The sequence below is a fragment of the Miscanthus floridulus genome, chromosome 8, assembly GCF_019320115.1.
Source record: "Miscanthus floridulus cultivar M001 chromosome 8, ASM1932011v1, whole genome shotgun sequence".
Lineage (NCBI taxonomy): Eukaryota > Viridiplantae > Streptophyta > Magnoliopsida > Poales > Poaceae > Miscanthus > Miscanthus floridulus.
The window spans coordinates 203,127,560-203,150,835 of record NC_089587.1 but is presented as its reverse complement, the minus strand read 5'-3'; the positions used below and the strand labels follow the sequence as shown (position 1 = coordinate 203,150,835).

Sequence of the window (23,276 nt, the reverse complement as noted above, 5' to 3'; positions counted from 1 at the left end):
ACCAAGATCCAAAACATTCATGTCTAGGGAGTTTGCTGGCTGTTGCATTAGTCTAATGTCTAGACCAGTAGCCGCCACAGTTTCAAGAAAAGCTGGGTCATTTGGACGAACATGTGTTCTAGCATTGTCTTGTTGAATGAAAATAGTCGTGTCTACGTCTTCTTGTGGCCACTTATCTTTGATGGCTGGGATAACCTTTTCAAGCAAATATTGCCTCATCACCTCCCTGTTGACTATGATAGATTTAGTTTCTAAGGTCCCTCTTTCCTTGTTCTGGCTCCTCCTTGCCGCAGGCACCTCTTTCACAAATGGCCATACTCTGAGCTTTTCAGAAAATGTCAAATTTCCTTCCTCATCATATTTTGACCTACCTACAGTAGTCAGGAACATGATTTTACCAATGTTGTTCTTGTTCTAAATAGTGCATTCAGGATCATCTTCTTCAGGCGTCAGGTAGTATTTTTTCCCCTTTTTGGTCATAAAATACCATTTCTCATCAATATGCACTATATTCTGCATATCAATGAATTTAGGTTCTGCATGCCCTAGAGTTTCCTGATCTAACATTGAAATGCAGAACTGTAGTCTATCCCTTTTGTTGCTCTCTCTCAAGTGTGGCTTCAATGTACTGGAGTGGCGTCTTATCTCACCCAGCTTGAACTTTCTGTGCAATGTCAAAACACTGACGCCTAAGGATTTGGCTAGTGACTTTAAGGTGGATCTTCTATTTAGTGGAATTATGGCCATTTGAGAGAGATCAAGTTGAACTTTCTTGCGACCCACTTGACCTATTCTTCTGTTAGAAACATCAACCTCTTGTCCTAGTGCAATCTGCTCACATGCACATTTCCAGATCCTTTGGATAACTCGAATATGAGCATGAAAGAAAGTAGCAACCTCCTTTGTTGCATTCTTTGGTAGTTTCCCATTTATGCTCTTGGCATGCAAAGATGTGTACACAACGTATCTCTAAGCATCAGTTAACCATCTCCTTAACCTTATTTGTGGTACCACATCTGCAAGTGTAATAATAAGAGAAGAAAATTAGGTTGATTCAGATTAATGATTTTTTAATTCATGGCATTGAACAACTAAAAGATTATAAATCAACAACATGCCAACATGCTATTCAGAACTCACTTATGGATAAGCCAACATGTTATTTTTGTAAGAGCACAAAAAAATGGACAAATTGATGATGTTATTTAGCCACGAGCATACTGGATTTGTATTTGTTGGCTAGATCAAAATTTCTAACTCATCAGTCATATTCCAACATATTTTTAACTCATCAAGCCTACTAACAGAGGAGCGAGCAAGAGGCAGATGCATAACTTATACCTGCTGCAATAGAGTCACCACCTTGATCTTGAGCTAGAGTGTTGGCATCCTCGTGGGCTGCAGAATCACCTTCTCCAGGTATGATTCTGTTGTCTAAAAATTAGGTTGATTCATATTAATGTTTTTTTAATTCATGACATTGAACAACTAAACAATTTAATCAACAACATGCCAACATGCTATTCAGAACTCACTCATGGATAAGCCAACTTGCTATTTTTATAAGAGCGCAAGAAAATGGACAACATGATGATGTTATCTAGCCACGAGCATATTGGATTTGTATTTGTTGGCTAGATCAATATTTCTAACTCATCAGTCACATTCCAGTATATTTTTAACACATCAAGCCTGCCAACAGAGGAGCGAGGAAGAGGCAGATGCAGAACTTATACCTGCAGCAACAGAGTCACCACCTTGATCTTGAGCTAGGGTGTCGGCATCCTCGTGGGCTGCAAAATTGCCTTCTCCAGGTATGATTCTGCTGTCGGAGTCTTCTGGAGGTGTACAATTAAGGTCTAGCAAAACAGTTTCTACCATCTGAGATGAATTGCAGATCGAACCACTCAATTTCACACCTGTTGCTGTAGATGATGCAACATTTGATGAGTTGGCTTAGTTGCAGAGAGCTAGAGGGAGGTCAGCTGGACGGGGGTGATCAGGCTTGGGGAGCTCTCCTGGTGATCACGTAGCTCTAATTGTGCTACAAATCCAGTGAGAGGCTGGGTGGCCAGCGCTGGTGAGCTAGGCTCACCGGCGAGTGGCCAGACGTGAAGAAGTGGATCTCGTGCCGACACGATGGCTTCCTGACACCGGCGGGAAGATGCTCTGAGAGAAATTTGAAATTGGAGGTTGCGTTTCTGAGAGAGAGATCGGATGTTTCGTTTGAGAGAGAGAGAGAAATTTGAAATTGGTGGTGTGCGTATGTGTAATTGCTTTGTGTACTTTATTTGAAATTGTCTTCATGTGTTAACTGTCACCTGCAAGTTGTCTATATTAATTTTATTGGCAGAGGGGTAGAAGTGACTATCTACGTCTTACCTTAATATATTCTAAAATCTTCCGAACGACTTATAAGTTAGGATAGAGCGACTAGTTTTGAATAGGATAAATCGAATAGGGTGTAGTCTCAGCTCGCCGCCTTGCCGGGAGACGACACGCTTGACGTTCCAGCGCGAGGCAGACAGCGACGCAGAGAGAGACAAAGCGGGCAATAAAGGCAGCGCGCGCGAGCGAGGCGAGGGGAGGGAGCGAAGCAAAGCACATCACGAGCCCTGCCTGCGGGGGGAGCTCATTAAAGAGGGGGTGCGTCCGGCCGGCAGCGGGGAGCAAGCAGCGCGCGAGAGAGACAGGCTGAGATGGCGATGCGGTATGCCTCTCTTTCCCCGGCAGGCGCCGACCACCGCTCCTCCACGCCCACGGCGTCCCTCCTCCCCTTCTGCCGCTCCACCCCGCTCTCCGCGTAAGCATCCACCACCACCACTCGCCGTCGTCATTTCGCTCGTCGCTCTTCTTGGCCCCTCGTGTATCTCTCTCCCATTGTTTGCCGTCCGGTTCGCGGCGGTTTTGACGTGGTGGCATGTGTGCTGGTGCAGGGGCAGCGGCGGCGGCGGCGGGCTGGGGGAGGACGCCCAGGTGAGCGCGAGGTGGCCGGCCGCGAGGCCGGTGATGCCGTTCACGCCGGCGCAGTACGAGGAGCTGGAGCAGCAGGCGCTCATATACAAGTACCTGGTGGCCGGCGTGCCCGTCCCGCCGGATCTCGTGGTTCCTATGCGCCGCGGCCTCGACTCCCTCGCGACCCGCTTCTACGGCCACCCCACACGTACGGCATATTCCTCCCTCTCCTCGGCGCGATGCCAGCCGCCATCCTTCCTGTATTGCTTTCTTGGGTGCTTGGCTGCTTGCTCCGTCCCCGGGGTCCTGACACTTTGTTTATTCTAATCAAGTGTACTTTGCCTCGATTAGTTAATTTGCTCCGGTCATTTGTTAATCCCTGATGCGCGATTCAAGAACCGCGCGTGTGTTTTACACAAGAGCTCCGATTTGCTCCCGGGAAGTTTCTGGTTTTTTTAATCCGAGCTCGTGCTCTCTTCAAGATTCATCAAATGATAGAGGCAGAGCTAGCTAGCTAGCTCGTCATTTTGTGCTGTTTGATTTGATACCGAGCTTACTCGTGGTTGGAGTAGAGGTTAGCATCAGTAGCAGGCACCATTGTGGCTCAATAGTACGAATACTTTTCATTTGATTTCCTCTCTTTGTGGATGATCAATAATGGCGATGTCGCCACTCGCCAGCAAGCAAATTCGTTGAATGCAAGACACAGCAGCTCGCCATTTCTGTCCGACTGCTAAGAATAGGAAGCGCTACCTTGCGCCTGCATCGGTACTGTCCTGTACCAGATGCCAATCCATCTGGACACCGCAGAGCCCAGATGCATGCGTACAGGCAGATGATAAAAGCATTAAAGCAAACGCATAAATGATGCTTAAATAACGGATAACAGCGTCTGATTTTTTCTGTGTGAGCAGTTGGGTACGCAACGTACTTCGGCAAGAAACTGGATCCAGAGCCGGGCCGGTGCCGGCGTACGGACGGCAAGAAGTGGCGGTGCTCCAAGGAGGCCGCCCCGGACTCCAAATACTGCGAGCGCCACATGCACCGCGGCCGCAACCGTTCAAGAAAGCCTGTGGAAACGCAGCTCGTGCCCCAGTCCCAACCGCCCGCCGCCACCGCGGCCGTCTCCGCCGCTCTGCCCTTGGCCGCCGCCGCCACCATCACCAACGGCGGCAGCTTCCAGAACCACTCCCTTTACCCGGCCATTGCCGGCAGCACTGGTGGAGGTGGCGGGGCCCGCAATATATCTACCCCGTTCTCCTCGTCGATGGGGTCGTCTCAGCTGCACATGGACAATGCTGCCAGCTACGCAGCTCTTGGTGGTGGAACTGCAAAGGATCTCAGGTGACTGTTCTTTCCTTTCTTTCGTTTTTTCCCTACTCCAAAATGACCAATGTCATCCTGTTTCTTAACAGTGCTATCGTTTTAACTGATTGGCGTCAGATGGTCACATAACTACTACTATTATAATCAGTGGCAATCCAGTAGTGTAGTGCGTGCTCAGTACTTTTACTGGCGCCATGCGCAATCAGCGTGACCCTGCTGGCTGGTTGTCTGGCCACGCTTTCTGGTTCAGTTCTAAGCCCCTGCTGAGGCCCAGGGCAGTGTCCATGTCTCTACGAGATACTAGTTGCTGTGCTCAGGTCAGGTGGACGTGCAGGTGCAGCACACAGCCTTCTTGGCTTCGGCACAGGCCAAGCTTCGAATACGTGCTGCCCATAAAGATGGAACTTGTTTTGTGCTCAGTGGTCGCAGCGCTAGTGCCTGCTGCTTGCTGATGCTGTCCTTCCCTGGCCATTACTCCACGTCTTTATGATTTCGCAGAATTAAGTCGTTTCTCTTGCAACTCTTTTAAGGGGGCACCATACAATAAATCTGGTCCATGTAACTACTGATATGTTCATGATAGTGGGGCCTTGTTTAGTTTTTGGGCGTAAAGTTTTAAGATGCCACGTCGGATGCTAATAAAAAAACAAATTGCAGAATCCATCGGAAAACCGTGAGACGAATTTATTAAGCCTAATTAACCAATCATTAGCACATGTGTTACTGTAGTACTTTATTGTCAATCATGGACTAATTAAGCTTAAAAGATTCGTCTCGTGGAGCAGTCGCAATCTATGCAATTAGTTATGCTTGCTGAAACTTGGCTGAAAAACGCTGTTCTGGCTGAATTGTTGTGAGAGAAAAACACTGTTCTGGTTGAAAAAACAAGCCGAATAGTGCGGATTATAAGGTAAGCCGAACAGGACCTTAGTCTATATCTAATACTTCATGTATGTGTCCAAACATTCGATGGGATAGTGCGTAAACTTTTGGGTGAGGAACTAAATAAGGCTTAGAAGTCTATCGCCCTGTTTGTTTGGGCTTGTTTGTCTTATAAGCTATGCCATGGCTGAAAATACTGAAAGTATTGTTGGTTGGTTTGGTGTGAGAGAAAAATATTGTTTGTTGGTTGATAAGCCAAATACGACCAAACGAACAGGCTGTATCTCCTTTTGTCCATACCAATGCTTTGTTTGCACCAATTCAAATTGTTGGTTTTACTGCACAGCTGTTCTTAGTGTATCACCACCTGTTCTTTCACTTTGTTGCTACTTGTGCACTATTCATTTGTTGGTAGGCTTTGTTTCTTGATAGCATTAATTACCAAAATCCGTTCATTTTACTGAAAACACTGTGTCACGTGTCTTTGTAACTAAAGGCTTTTTGACATGAAAATATTTTTTTATCTGAATCTTACATACTACAAACCAATCATGGTCAGTTTGTTTAGGTGTTTGGTCATTGCATAAGTCTAAAATGAAACAGCTAATTCGATGGTAATTTGATTTCGAATGCTATGGTTGTTTTTTATGTGTTTATCAGTGTATCAATAGATTTGATCATGTACCAGCAGAGGACAATTGTAACTTGTGTCGTTCTTTGGTTATCTGTTCATTCTTAGAAACGTTTTCTTTTTTTGTTCAGTAGAATTTATCAAACAGCATAGTGAAGACTATTAGCTCACGAGAAGAAAACATACTGTAGTTTTTTTTGGCATGTGTCTTTTTTCTTTGCATCCCCTACTAATTTGTGGTGTCCACCCTGCTTTCTGAAATTCAGGTATAACGCTTACGGAATAAGATCTTTGGCGGACGGGCACAGCCAGCTGATTTCAGAAGCTATTGACTCATCAATGGAGAACCAGTGGCGCTTTCCGCCATCTCAAACCTCTTCGTTTCCGCTCTCGAGCTACCCCCAGCTTGGGGCGCTGAGCGACCTGGGTCAAAGCACGGTCAGCTCGCTGTCGAAGATGGAGCGGCAGCAGCGACTCTCCTTCCTAGGGAACTCCGACTTCGGCGGGGCCATGGACTCCGCTGCGAAGCAGCAGGAGAACCAGACGCTGCGGCCCTTCTTCGACGAGTGGCCCAAGGCGAGGGACTCCTGGCCGGGCCTCTCCGACGAGAACGCTAGCCTCGCCTGCTCGTTCCCGGCGACCCAGCTGTCGATGTCCATACCCATGGTGTCCTCGGACTTCTCCGTGGCCAGCTCCCAGTCTCCCAACGGTAAGTTGCGTGCTGACACCATAGTGCAAAGATGAAAGATTGCTCGGTTCAGCTGGTTTACTGATTGGAGACAACCATGTCTGGTCTCTGCTGCAGATGACTAATGGTGCGTCGATCTGACTGACCGATGTCCGTGAGCCGGCCGACTATTGTATCTGTTGCGTTCTGATTTCCTCCGGGCCCTTGTCTGTCTCCCTTCCACCCACCGCGCGGTAGCTGCGGAAACAAAACAATCCATGCTTCTGTATATTTATTGGTCATTTTCCGTGTCAGATTTGTACCAAACCAAGCGGCTGGACTGCATCCGCCGTCGGCCGCCGGCCGTCGTCTCGCGTCGCCTCATGTGGCATGTGGGTGAACATGAGACCGTTTTGCTTACGCTCAAAGCTTTGTGTGTCCCCACTGATCGATGGATTCCCTCTGTACCTGAAAGCCTGCTTTTGTAACATTACTCATCAACCGAAGCAAGGCAGTGACAGTGCAGCAACATGTTGACGCGTCCATGCTCCTCTTGTGCTGCCTGTTCCCCGATCTGCATGGATGAGAGCTTTTTTTTTTCTGCTATTGTTATTATCATGCGTGCGCCTACTGCTGAGCTGAGCTAACCAACTCCTTTTTGTGAGTGGGACTGTGGAGGGAGGGCTTGCTTGCAGCTGCAGGTTGGAGTAAGTAGTAATTCGACGTGAGCCAGGCCGGAATCGGCCAGCTAGCAGCGCACAACGATGGTGGCGACCCGTGGCTCCCTTTTCCGGGACATGATCGAGCAGCAGGATCCGTTGCTCTGTCACCTGGAGCCCGTGACAAGCAATGGTCGTTAGCCCCAGACCAAGAGTTGCCTCCTACCCCCGACGGCCCACGCCATCCGATCCCCCAACAGACAGGCACCTTTCATCGCCCTCGCCGCATGTTACCGGGGCTCCGCCTCTACGATTGCGTCGCGAGCGCGTTACGGGCTGCCGCCGGTGAAAGTGCCTAGAAAAACGTCGGGGTCGGGGGTTAGGAACGGGAAAGAGGGCAATAATCACAGCAGCAGCGGTTCCACCACAGTGTATAGTCGGTGGGTCTGGCGTGTCCAGAACTTCCACTTCGAAAGTTGGCGAACGCAACCAGGCTGATGGACGAGGAAGCGGCGTGGGCCGCCGGACCGGACGAGGTGGCCGGCGCTCGGTGAAGCCGCGAAGGCTAGGGTTGCTTGGTACGGCTAGATGTGTGGCCTTTTGGACGTGCCGTGCGGTCACCTCCCCGCGAGCCGCGCGCGAGGGAAGTGTGTGGGGGCGCGCGCGTCTAGTGGTGCATATGCATGTGACTGACCTGGCCGATGCGAGCGACTTGCCACGCGTCACACATCGAGCGAAGGGGCGCACGGCCGCCTCAGTGCGCCAATCGCGCATCTAATTTTTTTCCCAGGAAGAGAGGCCCCTCCCAGACTCCCAGTGGCCAGTGGTGGAACAGCCAGGTGCGGTGGGGGCAGGGGCGGAGCTTCCGATATGGCGAGGTATGGCCCTCAATTCCGCCGCGGATAGCCCTTCGAAATCGCTGGTGGTCAGCTGCTGGTCCGTGTCCGGCGTTCACGCAAGATATCGATTGGCAGTTCGAGAAATAAGTTGATAGATAATACTGTGTTTTTCTCTCACAACAAAACAACATCAGCTAGCTTATAAACCACAGAAACGATCAAACGAACTGATGTAAGAGATCGTTGGAAGGTGCCACTAGCTAGGACGTCCAGTCCAAACCGCTCGAGCTTGGATCACCATTGCCCATCGGTCAAGGCTTGTCTTCGCTGCTTTGCTAGTAAGGTATTGTGACTCATTGTTTGATTATTTGTTTATGACTTATTTACATCTTCATTTGCTTGATTTATTTAATTGGTTAGCTAATTTAGAAATTAAGAAGAACGGTGAAAGCAAAGATGGATGGCACATGGTACTCCCTCTCTCCTAAAATAGAAGTCATTCTCGTTTCCTGAGAAGTCAGTTTTTTCTAACTTTGACCAATTATATATAAAAGATAAAAATATTGCACTCATTTTTCTATAAATCTAATAAAAGTTGAGAAAGTTTGACTTGCACGTATCACATAACGTCCTTATTTTTGGGGACGGAGGGAGCAGGAGATAAACAATGCCAAAATGAAACGTGCATATTGCAATTAGCGACATTATTTTTATACACCATAGGCATAGATACTACTTTATTTTTAGGAAAAAATTATTGTTTATGCGTCATTGTTATCAACTTCGCCACACCTTAATTTTATTTCTTTCTCCGCCACTGGCAGTGGCGGATCCAAAGGGGGGGCTGGGGGGCTCCAGCCCCCCCTAATTTCTTGATTTCAATGCTAATTACTGTAGCAAAAACTTGATTTCACCGTTAAATCTTCGTGCAAATAACATCTCTGTTGTTTTAGCCCCCCCTTATCCCGCATCCCACATCCGCCACTGGCCACTGGGTGGGGTCCATGCATGAGTTGCCTCTTGCCTGGCCAGTCGGATCGGTGGTTTCAGATCTCCCGGCACGAGCAATGAGTCAATGAGCCAAGGCCGAGGTCCGAGGGCGTGACCATCACCCCGTGCCACTGGTTGCGATGCTGCACTTCTTGGGTCTGGTTGGCCAGCTATTGCAAAGCAAACCAGACTACCAGAGATCCGGCCATGTACGCTCCGACCCAGGAACTGTCGTTTGTCATTTGCGTCGATCGAAATCCTCTCGGGCGGGTGGGACACGAAATGTAACGATGCATACCAGAACGGAGGAATCCACCCAGTACGGACATGGTCCACGAGTAGGCATCGCCACGGTCACTTGTTGCCACAATGTCCGAACTCACGGCCCCCCTGTCTGGGCTCTTGGGCCAGCCCGCCTAGCGCCTTTTCTAACCTCGGCTCGACCCTTGGCCCGCCGCTTGAACTCGTCTCGCCAGCGGCCGGTCTCCTCCATCCGCTCGCCGCGCCACAACCCCGGAGAGGAGACTGCGCTCGGTCGATCACCACCTGGGACCCAGCGTCCTCGCGACCAGCTCCGGCGCGGCATCCGCCCTCTGCAGCCACGGTGTCCCCGCGACCGTCGCTGCTGTCCTACTTCGCCACTCGCCACCTTGGCCAGCGACGAGCACCACCAGGACACCAGGTATTCCCTCCCCTTGGTCCTCCCTTCCTGCTGTGCGAAGCCGTGCGCCCAAACCTTAACATAATTCGTAGGTTAAACCGTGCGCCCAAACCCTAACATACTGTCTTACAGGTGTATATGCATGTATTATGCCAACTAACTTCGATTGCTTTGCAAAAATTATTCGGTGTACATACATGTGTACACCCACGTCCTTTACTGGGTCCGCCCCTGCTAGCAACAACAACAACAAAGCCTTTGATCCCAAACAAGTTAGGGTAGTCTAGAGTTGAAACCCAGCAGAAGCAATAAAGGTTCAAACACGTGAATAGCTATTTTCTAAGCACTCCTATGTAAGTCTAAGTCTTTGGGTATATTCCATCCTTTCAAGTCTCCTTTTATTGCCTCTACCCAAGTCAACTTCGGTCTTCCTCTGCCTCTCTTCACGTTACTATCCTGTCTTAGGATTCCACTACGCACCTTGGACATATTCAAACCATCTCAACCGTTGTTGGACAAGCTTTTCTTCAATTGGTGCTACCCCTAATCTATCACGTATATCATCGTTCCGAACTCGATCCCTTCTTGTATGACCGTAAATCCAACGCAACATACGCAACATGACATAATGAAATTCAGTTTTGGTGAAACCTTGTTTGGTTAATGTATGGTGAAACCTGGACAATATGAGAAAAATCAGTTGTGCTAATTACAGGCTTTTATGAAAAAAAATCTCACAAGTCCTCATTGTTTTGAGATATATGCTGATCTGTTATTCTCTTGCTTGTTGTCATCGAGATTCTTAAAAACTTTATAGGGCCCTGCACTGTGTTCCCCCGAGGCCTGGGAATATTTGTTGCGCGTTTGGCATATCTTATTGCATTTTACCAACTTACGATACCTACATGTAAATCCCATTGATTATTTGTGACTAGGTTCTCTGTGTACTGAATGTTGTGCTCATGCACATCTTACGAGCTGCTTTGTTATATTATCGTACATTGTCTTTTGTTTGTGGAACTAATTCCTCTCCTTTTGCAGTTCAAGTAGCTCATTGATTCAGCTTTGGTTATTCCTGGGTGACAGAACTATTGAAAATGGTATTATCGATTGACTCAACGTTATATCGTGTTTCCCTTTTTATAAACTAATTCACTTGTTGTTCTGGAGTCTAGACATTTTGAGAGAGTATTATGGTGATTGATATGCGTTTTTCCTGCAATCTTCATTGCATCCCATGTCTTGGTATCCATAAGAATCTAACAGTTCAGTCTTTTTCCCTTTTATGTATTACAGGTGGTTCTTGCAGCCTCTGTAGTGTCAAAGTCTGGAAAAGGTAAGCTGGTTATTGCCCATTTACTAATTCTGAATATTATTGTTGATTCTTTAATGATATCTGTTTCTGAAACACATAACACTCTTTTAAATCTTTGTAGCTACGTATGTATATATTTAATCTGCCCTGAACACTTGCATTGTATTTACCTTTTGTTCATATAGCATATTAGCATGTATATGAGCCATGGGTCTACAATTGTGTCAAAACAACAACACATATATCAACTTTGTGCAATGGGCTCTGTTAAGTAGATTTATAGGTTTACTTTGATGCATTTAATTTTTGTCAAGCTACGGCCAACACTTTTTCTGTATTTGTGTGATGATTTTTTCTAATAGCAAATAATGTGTTGTTTATGTTTTTCTTCAATTGCAGCACTTGTTTCAAGACAATTTGTTGATATGTCTCGAAGCAGAATTGAGGGACTACTTGCAGCATTTCCGAAGTTGGTGGGAACTGGAAAGCAACACACTTATGTTGAGACTGAAAATGTCCGTTATGTTTATCAGCCTATTGAAGCCTTATATCTGCTAGTCATCACAAATAAGCAAAGTAACATTCTTGAAGACCTGGAGACACTAAGGCTGCTTTCTAAACTTGTATCCTATTCCCAGTTTTTATGTTATATTCCTACCATCAAAGGCTAGTTTATACCGCTCCAAAGTCGTGTTGTCAACATCACAAAATGGATTTATTTTTGCCATCTCTGTATTATTAATTTTTGATACTGGCATTGGATGCATGTTTTCCTTTTATAAGATCAAAGAAAGAACATTATGCACAAGCATAAATACGCTCTTGCTTTTGGAACCAAGGTTAACACATGAATCACTATGTTAGTACCACTTGCCCTTGCTTAGGACCTAATTCTAAGCTTATAGCATTTCCATATTCAAAATGCCAATTCAATTCAGTGATTCCTTGAACACGTACAAAGGTACCTGAATACTCCCCCTCTTTGGATGAGGAAGGTGTCTGTCGGGCGGCATTTGACCTCACTTCTGCTTTTGATGAAGCCATTTCCCTTGGAAACAAAGAAAATGTTACTGTTGCTCAAGTTAAACAGTATTGTGAGATGGAGAGCCATGAAGAGAAGCTGTACAAACTCATCATGCAAAGCAAAATAAATGAAACTAGGGATCGCATGAGGCAACGAGTTACTGAGATTGAGAAAAGCAAGGTTCGTCCTATTCTTTTCCTCAAAGGAACATGCACTTCTCTTGAATATTCAACATCAAGGGATTTTCTTTTTACCTGCCTATATACTGTTGAAAGCTCTAGTTTGGTTTTGGTTAATTGATGAAACCCTAAGTGCTAACCTAGTTTATCAAGATGATTATGAGATAGGTAGCACTACTCCAAGTGATGAAGCAATGGCGAAGATCATGACAATGGTGATGGCATGGTGATGGTCAAATGCTTAAACTTGGAAAAGAAGAAAGAGAAAAACAAAAGGCTCAAGGCAAAGGTATAAAATGTAGGAGCCATTTTGTTTTAGTGATCAAGACACTTAGTGAGTGTGATCACATTTAGGATAGATAGCCGTACTATCAAGAGGAGTGAAACTCGTATCGAAATGCGGTTATCAAAGTGCCACTAGATGCTCTAATTCATTGCATATGCATTTAGGATCTAGTGGAGTGCTAACATCCTTGAAAATGTTTGTGAAAATACGCTAACACATGTGCACAAGGTGATACACTTGGTGGTTGGCACATTTGATCAAGGGTGATGAAGTTTAGGTGCAAGGGTAAGAAACTCCACCGACGGAGTGTCCGCCCGTAGAGTACGGATAGTCCGACGGTGCCACCGGCGCCCTAGACAGAAAAATTGGAGGTCACTGCAAGTGACCGGACGCTGGCCTCAGCTGGATCGGTGCGTCCGGTCAGTGGCAGCAGAGGGTGCGCGCGTCGGTCTATTGACCGGACGCTAGGTCACTCAGCGACCGGACGCTGATAGGCTGCATCCGGTCAAACTGACGGGTCTGCACAGTACCTAGGGTATTGCATCGGACGCTGGTCTGTGTCCGGTCAAGGTGGACCAGACGCGTCCGGTCGAAAAAATACGCCTCGGAGAGCTTAGTGGAAACGACCGGACGCTGGGGCTTCAGCGTCCGGTCAGTTTTGCCGGAGCATCCGGTCAGCTTCGTAGCCGTTGAAATCTGACGAACAGCGTTTGAAGCTAATGATGCGTGGCGTCCATCGGGCGACCGGACGCTGAGGGCCAACGTCCGGTCAAGTCTGACTGGAGCGTCCGGTCAGCCCGCAGTGTGCCCAGTGAAGGGGTACAATGGCTCTATTTCATGGGGGCTTCTATTTAAGCCCCATGGCCGGCTCAAGCTCACCTCTCTTGCACATTTTCATTGACATAGCAACCTTGTGAGCTTAGCCAAAGTTCTCCCACTCATCTCCATCATTGATTTATCATCTTTGTGAGATTGGGAGAGAATCCAAGTGCATTGCTTGAGTGATTGCATCTAGTGGCACTTGATATTCGTGTTGCGCTGTGAATTTTGCTTGTTACTCTTGGTGGTTGCCACCACCTAGATGGCTTGGTGCAGCGGTGGAGGATCGGTACGAGTTGGTGATTGTTCGTGGCCGTCTCCGGTGATTGTGAGGGGAGTTGTACCTTCCTTGGCGGAGCGCCGAAAGGTAACTCTAGTAAATTGCTCGTGTCATTGAGTTACCTCACTTGTGGGTCGGTTCTTGCGGTGTCCAATCGTGTGGATGAGGTTTGTGAAACACCTCTTAGCCGCCGAACCACCAAGTGTTGGTCGACACAACGGGGACGTAGCGTGTTGGCAAGCACGTGAACCTCGGGAGAAAATCGTTTGTCTCTTGTTCTTGGCATTCTCCTGGTGATTGGCTATATATTCATCTTGTGATTGGTTCATCCCCTACACGTCGGTATAATCACCCTACTCACTTATTTACATTCTTGCAAACTAGTTGATACAAGCTCTTTAGTGTAATTAGAATTGAGAGCTTACTTTATTAGTTATATTCATCTAGTTGAGCTCTTTAGAGTAGCAAGATTGAGAGCTTTTAGTGAGTAATTACATAGCAAGTTTGTGCGCCTAAGTAATCATTACAACTAGAATTGTTGGATAGGTGGCTTGCAACCCTTGTAGAGCTAGAGCAAGTTTGCATTACGCTATTTGTCATACTAATCAAATTGCTCTAGTTGATTTGTAGATTTTTAAATAGGCTATTCACCCCCCTCTAGCCATATTAGGACCTTTTAAGTGGTATCAGAGCCGTGGTCACCATTTGATTGAAGGCTTAACAACCTCGGTGTCAAATTATGGCTCAAGTTGTGTTCAACCATGTGGGGGGCAAACCACCGTTCTTTGATGGCACATGCTATGATTATTGGAAGAGAAAGATGAGGATGTATCTTGGTTCAATCAATGATCAAGTATGGGAAGTGACCGAGAATGACTATGCTATCATTGATCCCAATGATCCAACCAACCAAGATAAGATCAACAAGCAATGCAATACAATGGCTCTCAACACCATATACAATGCCATTAATTCCAAGGTGTTTGAGCAAATCAAGGATTATGAAAGAGCAAATGAGGTGTGGAAGAGATTGGAGGAAACATATGAGGGCACACCGGCAGTGAAGAGTGCCAAGTTGTACATCCTCAAGGACAAGTTGACAAGTTTCAAGATGAAGGATGATGAGAGTATTCCGGAGATGTTCCATCAGCTACAAGTAATTGTCAATGACTTGAAGGCTTTGGGAGAAAAGATCAAGGATGATGATGTCTCCCATCGATTCTTGATGTGCTTACCTCCAAGATTTGAGATGTTGAGATTGCTCATCATAAGAGGAGGATTGAAGGATATTACCCCTAACCAAGTACTAGGTGATGTCATGACACAAGAGACATACCGTGTGGAAAGGAAGGGGGATGACAAGGATGACAAGAAGGAAGAAGAAGACAAGAAGAAGAAAAACATAGCATTCAAGGCTAGCTCATCATCATCAAAGAACAAGGGCAAGTCCAAGAAAGAATCAAGTGATGATGATGATCTTAGTGATATTGATGATGAAGCTATGGCTCTCTTTGTGCGCAAGATGGGAAAATTCATGAAGAAGAAGGGCTATGGTGCAAGAAAGAGAAGAGATCACACCAAGAAGAAAGAGTATGTGAGAAGATGCTATAATTGCAAAAGCCCCAATCATGTTGTAGTAAATTGTCCATACAATAGTGACAATGATGAGGATGAGAAGAAGAAGCACAAGGATGATAAGAAAGAAAAGAAGGAGAAGAGAATGACCTTCCAAAAGAAGAAGAAGGGTGGAGGCTATGTGGTCACATGGGATAGTGATGGCTCTTCGGATAGTGATAGCTCTAGTAATGATGACAAGAAATCTATCAAGAGAGCACTAGCAAGCATTGCCATCAACAACAAGCCCTCCATCTTCAACACTCCATCGACGTGCCTCATGGCAAAACCTACCAAGGTAAAATATGATGTGAGTGATGATGATGAATGTGAAAGTGATGCTTGTAGGAGTGATGATGATGATGAGGAGTACTCCAAGGAAGAGCTCATGGACATGTGTGAGCAAGTGCATACTTGCTTTGAGATGAAGAGAAAGAAGTGCAAGGAATTGAACAAGAAAGTCAAATTTCTTGAGCAATCCCTTGATGAGCTCAATGCAACTCATGAGAGGCTAATGGAAGCCCATAAGAAGCTTGGCAAAGCTCACTCTAAGCTTGAAAAGGCTCACTCCTCTCTCATTGAGCAAGTCAAAGTGGAGGAAGCCAAGAAGGAGCAAGTGATCATAACATGTGATGTGGGACTAACATGTGATCTTATTGATGAATCTTTTCATGAACCCATTATTGTTGCTCCTACTAACACTTCTTGTAGCACTACTACTTCCACTTCACCCTTGAGTGATGGTCTCACTTGTGATGCCTCACTTATGGTGGAAAATGAAACCCTCAAGAAGGAGGTGAATGAGCTCACTCGTGCCTTAGGCAATGCCTATGGTGGAGAAGCCCACTTCCTAAAGTGCTTGGGTAGCCAAAGATTTTCTCTTAACAAAGAGGGATTAGGCTATACCCCCAAGAAAGGCAAGGCGGCCTTTGTCACTCCCAAAGCTAGCTTTGTGAAGGGCAATGGTCGGTTTTGCAATAGATGCAAGCAAGTTGGGCATATAGAGCAAAATTGCAAGACTAACAAGAATAAGCTACCTAATGTATCCTCAATCAAATTTGATTCTTGTTACATGCTTTATAAGGGTACCAATGGTGTGAAGGCTAAGTTCATTGGTACACCAATTGTGGGCCCAAAGAAGAAGGCCATTTGGGTACCAAAGACCTTGGTGACTAACCTACAAGGACCCAAGCAAGTTTGGGTACCTAAAAAGAATTGATCTTCTTTTGTAGGTAAATTATAAAGTCAGAGGAAGGCATTGGGTGCTTGATAGTGGGTGCACACAACACATGACCGGTGATCCAAGAATGTTCAATTCAATCAATGAAAGCAAGAGTAATGGGATTGATAGTATCACATTTGGTGACAATGGCAAAGGCAAGGTCAAAGGGCTTGGTAAGATTGCAATATCAAATGATTTGAGCATTTCCAATGTGCTACTAGTAGAGAGCTTGAACTTCAATCTATTGTCGGTAGCTCAATTGTGTGATCTTGGTTTCAAGTGCATATTTGGTGTGGATGATGTAGAGATCATAAATGTAGATGGCTCTGTCAACGAAATATGGTCGGCAGTCTACCTAGGGGTATACCCAAGGTAGTAGATTGTTGGTAGACAGATGCGTAAGCCACAAACAAGATGGTGACGCAAGACAGACACGAGGTTTTATCCAGGTTCAGCCGCCGCGAAGGCGTAATACCTACGTCCTGCGTCTGATTATATTGCTGTATGTCAATGAGAGATGTTTTTAGAGGGGTCCCCTACCCGCCTTATATAGTCCGAGGGACAGGGTTACAGATCTGGAAACTAATCCTAGCCGGTTACAATTGCCATAGGTGGCTGAATAAGGATTCCTATTCTAACCGACCAGGATCTTGCTTGATCTCCAAATCTGTCTTGACTCCTTGCGCGGGACTCTGAACAGGTTGGCCGGGCCGCGCGTCGTCTTTTAGTGGACCAGACCCCCTGATCCGGGCCGGCCCAAGCCTAGCCGTAAGGGTATAGGGGGTTAATACCCCCACAGCTAGTCCCCGAGCACCATGTATTATGCTGCGACACGCCGTTTGATCTCCTTCGACTAATACAATCCGTCTTCATGTCATTTTCAACTGATTGAAACATTGACCAATCAAATGCGCCAGCATTCTGATCAGTACAAAGAGCAGTAGACCATGATTATAGCCGAAGATTCCGGTTGGCCGAAGAATGCATGGTGCTCTTAAAGAAAAAAAGAAAAAGAATTCTTTCCTTATCAAGTGTGCCCACTTGTATTTCTGATAAGAAATGTAAGTGACCCTTGGACAGTAGTAATCCTAAAAATCAGTCAAAGCGTAGGGGTCGATTAAATAAACACATTCACCGCAAGGTGAAGTGTGCCCACTTAGTCCCCGAGCCTAGTAGTAGGTGACGCAGGCACGTGGTGCCAGGGTCTAAAAAGAATTTCTACTGAAGTTAAGAATCCAATCATCGTACAATCAATACAAGATGCACCGGCAGGTGCATCGTACCGATGTAGTCCCCGAGCTTGCTGGAAGGCAAAGTATAAGCCTTGTAGCAAGGTCCAAATAAATGCCTCTCAACTGTATGTGAGTACACATCACATGTAGCCGAGGAGAGCAGTCGCCGAGCATTGTTCAGAACAGTCCCCGAGCATGATAGTGGTCGGAGCAGTCCTCGAGCACGATAGTGGTCTGGACAGTCTCTGAGCACGGTAGTGGTCTGGGCAGTCCCCGAGCACGGTAGTGGTCTGGGCAGTCCTCGAGCACGATAGTGGTCTGGGCAGTCCCCAAGCACAACCGTGGTCTGGACCATCCCTGAGCACGAGACATGCGTCGAAAAAATGAATGCCACTTGTACTATTATTTGGTGTATTTATTTATCTTCTTACTCTGTCAAGTCTAATCTAATACGTCTGGTCAAAAAAGTAGACGGGTATAGCACATCATACTTCCCTCTTGTCCTTTCAAGCAAACAGTCACTTGGCACCTGTATAGAGGTGCGTCAGTATGGGCCCTCTCACACTGGCAACGAAGAGGCGCATACACTGATAACGAAGAGGCGCATATATTGGCATAGATCTCGAGGTTGTGAAAACAACCGTCTGTGGCGCGTGCGTACGTCTCCCAAGAATCTCGAGCAGACGAAACGGTGGAACTCTCGGTTATTTATAATATAGAATTGGTAAGTTACTTTTTACCGGACCCCATTACCATTCACCGTCGGAGCCTTCTTCTTCCTCTTGCCAACCCTAATACCTTCGAAATCATCACCAATCACCCCTCCACCGTATCCACCTTCATCAGTAAGGGCGGATTCATGGCGAAGAGTGACACCTAGAAGAAAACCGAAGTCATGGCGAAGGAGTGGTGGAAGTCAAGAAGCAACGAGCAGACCATCGAAGACCTCGTCATCATGGGAGTACTCCACAACAAGGAACTCACAGGATGGCGTGCGCCAGAAGGCGAAGGGTATCCCGATCCACAACCAGGTGAGATTGTGGTATTCGAAGATTTCTTCAAGTGGGGTTTTGGGGTTCCAGTGCACCCTTTCCTTCAGGGGCTCTGTTTGTATTACGGGATTGGGATTTACAATCTACATCCCAACTTGATTCTTCTTGTCTCCACCTTTATTCATCTTTGCGAAGCATATGGTGGCTTCCAGCCCCATTTCGACTTCTTTCGCCATCTTTTCTGTCTGCGGAAGAAAGGAAGCGGTGGCTCGAAGATAGCTGGAGGTGTGTACCTCAATCTGCGTGACGAGATAAAAGCCCAGTACTTGCACTGCCCTTAGAACACATCGCTGGATGATTGGTACAAGAAGTGGTTCTACATCCGCGAAGAGCCGAACACGATCACACTGTGCGACGTGGGGTTCATTTCAGAGAAGAAGAACAGCTGGTCAGAAAAGCCCGAGCACCTAGAACAGATCCAAGAACTACTTGGGATGATCCCATGGAGGAAACTAGACGGTCCGAGTGTGGTCGGAAACTTCATCAGCCGAAGGATCCTGCCCTGCCAGAGGAGGGTACATCCTGGCTATGAGTACCAGGGTAGCACAGACCCAACAAGGACCAGGCAAGAGGTGCTTAACAAGATCAAAGTCAAAGCCAGAATTGGAGAGCTATTTAACTTAGCTGATCCAAATTATGTCAGATTGAGCGACATCGAGCATGCTTTCAAGCTCGCCCAACCTCCACCAAAGGTAATTCATTCTGCCTTGTACCCATAGTTTTATGTTATAACAGAAACTTACTGTGTTATCTCCTTTGTGTTTCCTAGATTAATGGTCGTGATAGAGCAACGGTATTCGTATCTCCACCCCCTAGTATAGATTGGCCGCAAGTTGCCGGCCCAACCGCCCAGACCAGCGCTGGGATCGAAGACGTCGACTGGGCCATGCTTGGAGTTGGGGAGGAGACAGCGACCCGAGCTGCTGGTAAACGGCCGGTGGCCAGCAAGCGTCGTCAGGCGATCTTTACATTGTCAGACGATGAAACAGAGGATGCAGACATCTTTCGACTCATCTCTCGAAAGAGGAGGAGGCAACTGGAGTCGATGGAGCAAGGTGGCTCCTCTGTGCCAAATAAACCCGCATCGCCGACCACTGCAGTGCGGAGGACAAGCGGCAAAGGGGTCGAGCATCAAGCCCCGGCGCCGGTACTGGTCATAGAGGGAGACCAGGTGGCACCCGCAGAGCTCGTGGAGCAAGCACGGCCGAAGAGACGCGCCTTCGCCACATCATTCTGCGCTTCCAAGCTATAAGTATTTGTAACCTTGATGTAAGCTTACAATTTATATTGAATATTGTTGTCTTCTGAACTTATCTCGGATATAAAGGTCAGCATCCACCGAAAATCCCGACCAACTAGCTAGGAGCGGCGTGGCTCTGCCAGCAGTGTAAGAGAAAACTGCCCAGCAGCCGGCTATGGAGGAACCTATAGCAGAAAGTCCGCCGGAGCCCCAGTAGACGAGCGACCAGGCAACAGTCCCCGAGCAAGTGGTCGAGGAGAGAGCCGAGCCAAGTACAGGTGCTCCGAGCACTAACCCTACTGAGGGGGACACTTCAGTGCCAAGGGTAACAGACCAAACCGAGGAGCAGCAGTCGGAGGTGGCACAGAGCACGTTTGCCGATGCTACGGCCCATGGGAAGGCCATAGTGATCGCAGAAGCTGCAAACTCCGGACCAGCACCGCTACCCGAAGAAGAGGCCGAAGAGGACGAAGTAGAGGAGGTCCTAGGCCGCCCCTAGGACAAACGACAACATGTATATGTGTCGCGCTGGCAGAACGACCAATGGGTTGTGCATGAGGAAATCCCAGAGGTCAAAGAGACCATGAAAGTTGAACGAGCGGCGAAATGTCTGGTGACGGAAGTCCAGGTATGTTTTGCTTGACCACTTGATCTTGCTATCCAGTCAAACTGTCTAACTTAGCTTTTTACATGCAGGACTTAATGAAGACCGCAAGGTACCGAAAGAAGTGCTTCGACCAGATTGAGGGGATCACAGCAAGCAATAAAGAACTGACGGCTGAGGTGGAACGCTTGCGCCACCAACTTGAAGCCGCCAACCATGAGAGGATAGAGCAAGAGGCATAGAAACAGAACCTGGTCGTCCAGCTCAGTAACATAGAGTGGGAAAAAACAAGTAAGTTGTCACTTTATCATAACGAGTGCATGACACGTGTTGTTGCATTGTTGGTAGTCACAGTTGTAGTGTAGGCTTAGAAGCTGAAGTAGTCTGTCTCCAAGAAGAGAATAGCCGTGCGGTCGTAGAGTGTGGTTGCCTGAAGGAGGACAATAAGAAACTGGCGCACAACCAGTCACAACTCTGGGACCACACAACCAAGATGAAGGAGGAGCTGAAAAGTAAGTGTTCTAGACCACCGTGCTCACTTTTGTTGCTCGCCTTATCTTGTCGTAATATGATTGTTTAATTGCTTGTGCGGTTTGTAGTTTTAAAAGTCAATGCCAAGATGCATTTGGAAGCCATGATGAAAGATCGTGATGGCTGGAAGGCGCGGTGCCAAGAGATCACCGAGGATTGGAACATATGGAAAGACTGGTGCCAGGAGGTGGCAATAGGCATCTTGCCAGTCCTCAACCTTATCGACCCAGCGCTTACAAAGGAAGTGCCAAGGATGTCGTAGCTCGGTCTTGTCGATAGGTGCCGAAAGGCATGGGGATGGTTCCAAGAGTTCATGAAGGAGGCGGGCGAGTACATAGGCGCACATGTGCTAAGCATGGTGCGTGCTCACTACCCCTTGATCGATCTTAAATGCCTGGAGGCTGGATACCCAAAGGAGGTAGATCTAGACAAGGCTGAGGAGCTTTGGATGACCTAGCTGGACTTGTCTTCAAAGATAATTGGCGACATTAACCTGTGTAGAGGTGGGACAGCACCTGTACAGGGTACGCCATCAACAAGTCAGCTGGAAGCGCCATCAGTTGTGAGCCAACCGGCGAAGCCTGCGGTCTCGACCAGCCAAGCATCGGCGGGCCCATCCTCTTCAGCTCGACTAGTACAAGAGTCCCTGAGACTCGAGCAGGATGTCGGAAGCAGCGAGCAGCAGGTTCCACATGCCTCGACCAGCCAACAGGATAGGCTAGAGCTGTAGAAGAAGGATGTAGTTGTGTTATTGTAAACTTGTACCTTTTCAGGCAAGCTTGTAATAACGTAACTGTATATTAGCATAAGCTTGTTTGTTTTTTTTGAAAAACGTATTTAAGCTTGGAACTTGTGTCGGTGTAACTAAGTGAGAACATGTTAGCATTCTGTTTAGTTGTACCAGTTTAGTCAACACATCATTCTGAAAGGTTTGTATGGCCCTGGTTTGCCATGTGGTTGGAGTGTGAGGTGCGTAGCCTGTGCACACGTAGATGCAGACAAGTCAAACCAGAGGAGACCTACCGATCACCCATAGCGTAGAGAGTAGATCCCATGCACGCGTTGGGAAGAACCGGAGACAGGGCCTACTCCGAAAACCCAGGAAGGAATGGTGGTCGGTTTTGACTGATTGAGTTAGAATAACAGTAGACTTCGAAGTAACACATTAGAGTGGTCGGAGAAATCATAGTAGCTTTATTGAATTAAATCGAAAGTACAAGAGGAGTACATATCTTAGCAGTTAAGCATAGAAACGCCTAAGCTTGTCGATGTGCCATGAATTGGGTACGTTCGTACCATCTAGGTGAGCTAACCTGTAAGACGTAGGTCGTGTAACTTCCTTGATCATGAAGGGCCCTTCCCATTGTAACAACCCAGAATTTTCCTGAAACAAAAAGAATAAAAATCACAACTACAAATTTTTTTTCTAGAAATAGCCAATGGTTGGTGACTGTCTTGTAGGAAAACTACCCTAGTTGCATTAGTAGTATCTATTGTAGATGTTTATATCCTTGTATTTATTAATTTGCATGAGTTGCTTCTTATGTTCTTTTGTACTGATTAATAAAAGCAACAATATTTATTTCAATATTTAGATAAATGTGTGTGTTGTTGCCAACCCTTGGATGAACCCTAAATGACCTCTAGTGGACCCCATTAGGGCATACATGTGTAGGCAACACATGTGTAAGCATGTAGGAATCATGGTGTAGCTAGAAATAAAGAAGACATAACATAGAAGAGCTAATCCAATTAAGCTAAAATGGAGGAACTCCTTTTAGGCCCTAGAGCTCAAGCCAGCCTGACTCCACAGCCCACGAACAGACTCCAGCCCATCTAGCCACGCACCAGCACTCGTAGGCCGGCCCAACCCCCCGCCCCAAACGGCCCAGCCAACCAGCAGCCTCGTTTCCACCGTGACGGGCCATGGATCCGGCGTGGCCCGACAACGTCAAGCGGCCCAGCTGGGAGCTGCCCTCCCCTCTCTCTCGGTCACCGCTAGCTGGGACCCCGTCGTCATCACCTTCCTTGCACCTCTTCTCCTTTTCATGCCAAGTCAGGACAGAGGAGAGGGAATCTCCATCGCCAGCCGTCTCTTCGCATCGGGTGGCAGCAAACATGTGGATGCGACGCCACCTCGGCCACCCGCACTGCTACCGCCCCCTACTGGAGCCAACCGCGCCATGACGCTAGCGCTGTGGCCCGCGTTCTTGCAACCACCTCTGACACCATCGTACAAAGCCTGAGCGGGTGGTTGCACCGAATCAG

General features: G+C 47.2%; 1 protein-coding gene and 1 pseudogene across 2 annotated transcripts; both read left to right on the top strand.

Annotated features, from left to right (window-relative positions):
* Positions 1-2,590: 2,590 nt before the first annotated feature.
* Positions 2,591-6,980, top strand: LOC136474630 (growth-regulating factor 1-like). Of its 2 annotated transcripts, none has more exons than XM_066472189.1 (5): positions 2,591-2,710; positions 2,937-3,163; positions 3,870-4,299; positions 6,061-6,503; positions 6,600-6,980. In XM_066472189.1, the coding sequence occupies exons 1-5, from the start codon at positions 2,700-2,702 to the stop codon at positions 6,605-6,607; spliced, it is 1,119 nt and encodes a 372-aa protein (XP_066328286.1). In that variant the 5' UTR covers positions 2,591-2,699; the 3' UTR covers positions 6,608-6,980. The 2 variants fall into 2 exon arrangements, with proteins under 2 accessions (XP_066328286.1, XP_066328285.1); XM_066472188.1 differs by having other exon boundaries at positions 2,591-2,803.
* Positions 6,981-9,089: 2,109 nt separating this feature from the next.
* The window catches only part of LOC136470511 (coatomer subunit delta-3-like), a 43,600-nt pseudogene continuing 29,413 nt past the window's right edge, over positions 9,090-23,276 (top strand).